The sequence below is a fragment of the Psittacula echo genome (assembly GCF_963264785.1).
Source record: "Psittacula echo genome assembly, chromosome: Z".
Taxonomy (NCBI): Eukaryota; Metazoa; Chordata; class Aves; order Psittaciformes; family Psittacidae; genus Psittacula; species Psittacula echo.
Window position 1 is genome coordinate 46,458,567 of NC_137742.1, and position 4,976 is coordinate 46,463,542.

Below are 4,976 nucleotides of genomic sequence, written 5' to 3' on the forward strand. Positions count from 1 at the left end.
AGTGATTCTACATTCACTTCAGTTTTCAATAATTGAAGAGCATTTTATAAATCTTTAATTGTTTTAGTCCTCTGTGGAATAACAACATTTCTGTGATAAAATGTTTTTTTCTATAGAAGAATGTCATTTTGTAAAAGTGGGAACATTCCATAAAACTGTGTGGTTTAATGAAATGTTGCTTTAAAAGGACTAAAAAAACATTTCTGCGAGGTCAAAAGGGTTTAAATTTTGTTTCATTTTGAAATATATCAAATATATTCCTATCTACTTCTTCAGTGAAAACAGGAAGGCAAAGTAAAATTCCGTCTGGCTTAATGCTGGAATAGAGAATTTAGAATTCTCTAAAATGTTGTTTTAGAGAAAAATAATTGTTTAGATTTATGACTCTTGTCTTGAATATCAAAGAAATTAATTGAAGAGATAATAAGTAAACGTTGTTTAGGCTTTGGTTTTTTTTCTTAAAGATATGGTATTTAGATACATAGATATATAAGTAAATAGAACACATTATTATTACCCTGTGTTTAATTATTCCTCCCTCTATTTTAGCTGACCCAGAAGAAGGTGAAACAAAGCAAGTGTTTGGATTAGTGCACACCAGCTATGGCAAGTGATGCCCTGCAAAGCTATTATGATGAACCGATTCACTGCTTCTATTTCAAACTCTCTTTCATACTCACTTGCTCTGCCATTTCTCAGACAGGTTCATAATAACCTCAGTAGTCTTTTTCTTACCTACCCTATGAAAGTCAAAATACTTTCCTCCGTTCATTTAACGATTTAAGAATATATTTCTTTTCCTGTCCAGCTGATCAGACTAATCCTTAACTCCCTTCACTGTGGCTCATCAAGACAGGCAAACAGCTTATATCTGCATTAAGCCACACTCTGTGAGCTCTGAAAATGGAAATGTGAAGTTTTGCATGCAGCTGCCTGAATGTGTTATTCCCATTAAACAAGTGATCTGTCCTAGAAATATGTTGTTGTCACTCTGCACAGATGCAGTTACATAAGAAAGTCCTGCTGCATCACAGTAGTAATATATCATGGGAAATTAAAGGTGTCTGCTTCTCATCTATCCTTTGCTTTCTTTTTTTTTTTTTTTTTTTTTTTTCTTTTTTTTTTTTTTTTTTGAGATTATTGTACTTTGGACTTATTTTAGCACTGAATTTCAGTAGAACCTTATTAGGAGCCCTAGTAGGAGTCTGGAAAAGAGCCAGATTCTGACCTTTTAATCATTCAGTAGTGTAGCTGCTAGTTTATAGGTACATGCAGAAGGTCAGAGTCAGGCCCAATGCTTTCTGAGTTTTCACAGTAACTTTAAGCAACAGTTTTATCTGGTGAGGGAAGAGTTTCAATAGACAGCATCATCATCTGTTCTTTCTGCGTTTTCATCTGTGCCTGGACCTGCCTTGCTCGTCCTTCCAGCCGCAAAGTCCATTCATGGCGAAGTCTGTAGAGAGAGGACAAGCACTTAGCAAGTATTGAGCCAAATCCTTCAAATGTAGCCAGGGCTTTTCGGCAGGGTCGAAGCTTTCCTCTCTTTCATCACCATAGCACTTGTCCTGTATTTGTTTACCATCTACACATCTCTCTAGCTTGCTAGAGCAGGAATGCAGGGGAGAAAGGGATAGTCCTGATGCTATCAGTGGTTGACATTGCTGGATTCCAAATGAGTCAAACAACTGCTGAAATACTGTCAGTGTGAACAGCTCTGTTTTTTTTTCCTCTGGGATATTCACAAAGATACACAGAAGTACTATCTATCCAATAAGGTCATTCAATGTGTAAATTAAAAAATACAATTACACCCCTAGACCCCCCAAGTTTACTGTAAAATGCTGTGGAGAAGAGCAAGAAGATCTGTCAATATGCCCATTTGGGTTTACTCTGAAGAAAAATAAGGTAACCATTTTGTACCTAAAATCTCTACAGATCCTGTATGTGTTTAGTGAAAGGAGTGGATGTCACATGCAAGAGGAGCCACATAACTTCAAGGCACAAGTATAGCACAGACAGAAGAGAAAACCACTAGGGACCACAGCAAGGTATTGTTGGATATGTAATTTTCCGTAGGAAATTGTATTATGAAACACCTGACCCAGCCATGCCATAGGATTAGATATCATATGGTAATGCCAAATGCATCATGGGTTTTTATATTACATTTGGTGTGTTAAAAAATATCAGCCAATGATTTCATCTGAGAGTAATTCAGCAGTAGTTGTTTCACATGAATGCTTCTGTTACTTGGGCTTCTGAATTTGATTTCAGATAGTGTTTTAAACTTTTCTCATTTGGTCTACCTTGTCTTTGCTTCACTATTCCCTTATGCATACAGTTAAGCCTCAAACAATTGTTGCAATTAATTAGGAAAAACTTGCCATTGAAAGCATTGGTGTTCCTTGCCAACTAGTGCCCTAGGTGTCACAGAATGAACACTATCCTACACTTAGAGCCACCTAATTTGCCCAGACTTACATGAAGTCGTGAACCTGTAGATTTTGTAGTGACCTTCTGATTTATTTTTTGTTTTTATTTATTTATTCAAATTAGAGAACTTCGTGAACAATCTGGGCTTTGGTCAAGTGACCTTGAAGGAACTATTTTGGGTCTATTTCAGTTGTAACCACTCTGCTAAGATATATTGAATAAGTAAGCTAAGACATATTCAGAGTTCTTTTGCTGTATATTTTTTGCTTTTCAGAGATCTTACGAAAGCTTTTAGCATTTTTAACTTTGTGATGTTAAAAATAGTACCTACTCTCAATTGCAATTGATTTGCCATGTCTTCTTGTGGTAGTTTTTTGTGAAGCTAGAGTGACAAAGGTTTCCAGTGCAGCTGAACATGTTCCTGGGTTTTATTACATATGTTTGCTCTCCAGCAACTTGGTGATTTGGGTTGGGAATGTTACTGACTAACTGGAGTAGGATGCATCTATATGGGAGCAACACTGTCTACATCTGACTATTGGTACACATGGCCTACACAGAGCTTGATTTCCTTATCCTTTAAATGACAATAGTAGCTTCCTCGTTGGGAACTTGTGTCAGAGTACGTGGAAATTTTTTTAAGGAAACAGTCCTTTACCAGCACATTCCAGTTTGTTGAAGTCAAATTAATTTATGTGAATGTCCCAGTTTTGAGGAAAGTTTATTCAGGAAAACTTTTGTTAATTTCAGCAGGAAAACCCATCAGAAAAACACAAGAGTCACAGATAGTTCTTATGCTCTTTCTCTGTCCTCTGTTAGCCAGGGGATTCACTTAGTGTGTGTGGAACCCTGGTTCGAACTCGTGAGGTACAACAGGTTGAGAAACTATTTGAAGCAGTCTACCATACTTGTGCTGAGTATTTGTGCATAATTACAAGTGTTTTGGGAAAAAAAAAAAAATGAGTAGCCTTATTTTTTTATCTATCTGTTGTGTAGCAGAAATGCTAATGATATGTGTTCCACGGGACAGGAAAATCTCATTATATTGTTTCTATCTTTGGTATTATATGAGGAGAAAGGTTGTTAAACATTATAAAGATGTAATAGCTTTGTTGATTCTACACATTAAATGGGTGGTTTGCCTGTCCCTTTAATGTAATACTACTTTATACTAGTACTAGCTGTACCAGTTCCAGATAAAAATCTTGGTATTTTCTGTCTGTCACAAGCCATACTGCCAAAGTGCTTTATTTTTGTGTGGCTATGCTCCAAGGCCTTTGAAGAATGCTCATGAGGTTTAGGGGTGAAGGGTGTCTGAGTTTCCATGTAGAAGAGCCACGGAAATATGAGACAAGCAGCTTTGAGAGAAAAAGTGCCAAAGATCCTGATCACAATCTGTGCTATGAATAAAGCAGTACAATAAGGAGTTATCTTATTTTAATGCACGTGATGACATGCCTTGCTATATTGTGCAAAAGAAAAAGTACCACTTACTTGCTCAGGGCACTTTTGTTTAACCTAGACTCTTCACATTCTCTTTGCTTAGTTTGCTCTTGGATGACTTTCTCCCAGAAGTTCTTCAGCCCTTCTGCATCATGACCACACATTTTATGCCTTCTAAAGTTGGTATGCTTGCTCATTTTCTGAAAAGCAATTTGAAGGTCATAGCAGTCAGAAGCTTAACCTAAGGCGGATACTGTGCTGCTTCGTCCCTTGCAATTTCTTTCTCATGAAATGCTATTAAAATACAGTGTGTCACCTGAGAAGAATAGGTTACTTGTGTTTACTATGCCTTGAAGCAAAATATAATGCATTGAAACAGGCCTTGGGTGATAGCTAAATGGTGAGCCTATATTTTTGTTACTGGGTAATGACTACACATAGCACATTTCACTGAAACATTGTGGAAGCCTCAGAATGTGTGAGATTTTAAGTGGTTTTGGAAGAAATTGGGAAAAATTCTTTCAAATATAGTGCCATTGTCACTATCATCTCATCAGATGAGATGTTGTGAAAGATTTTCACTTTTTCTACTTCTTGTAATTTTAAAAGAGATTATAGATGGTTGTTATCCAAGGGAAATATGTGCTTTTAAATGATTCCTTCTACTGCTCCAAATAATATGTAGCAGCAAATACGTGGGGGAATTACGAATCTAAGTTGAGGTTGAAGCACACAGAGTGCAAAGCCCTAGGGAGCTTGTTATGACCTTGTTCTTTAATTTCAAATAAAAATTCAGTCTTAAATACTGTTAAAAGTAGTGCTCATTAAAATATAGAGATGAGTTCCAATGAATGAGAAAAAGGATAGAAATTAGGTGAATTTATCCTTGCTAAATGCATAGTATTCAGAGGGTTTTTAGATTCTCAGCTTGTCTGTAGTGCTTGCTGGTATAACCAAATACGCATTGGTGATCAAATCTTAATGGTACTTTGAAAATTTAAGTTCTGTTGTTTATTTCTAAAGGAAATAGTCAGAAAAATTGCATCATGTTCTATATCTATTGCTGGCCAGATATTTCTTTGCTATGAAGGTATCAATGA

General features: G+C 36.2%; 1 protein-coding gene across 1 annotated transcript; it reads right to left on the reverse strand.

Annotated features, from left to right (window-relative positions):
- Positions 1–863: 863 nt before the first annotated feature.
- On the reverse strand, positions 864–4,073 carry LOC308232144 (protein FAM240B-like; the record flags this gene model as incomplete). Its single annotated transcript, XM_080638195.1, has 2 exons — positions 864–1,453; positions 3,928–4,073. 2 exons carry the CDS (start codon positions 4,071–4,073, stop codon positions 1,321–1,323), a joined length of 279 nt encoding a protein of 92 aa, XP_080494321.1. The 3' UTR covers positions 864–1,320.
- Between the last annotated feature and the right edge of the window lie 903 nt (positions 4,074–4,976).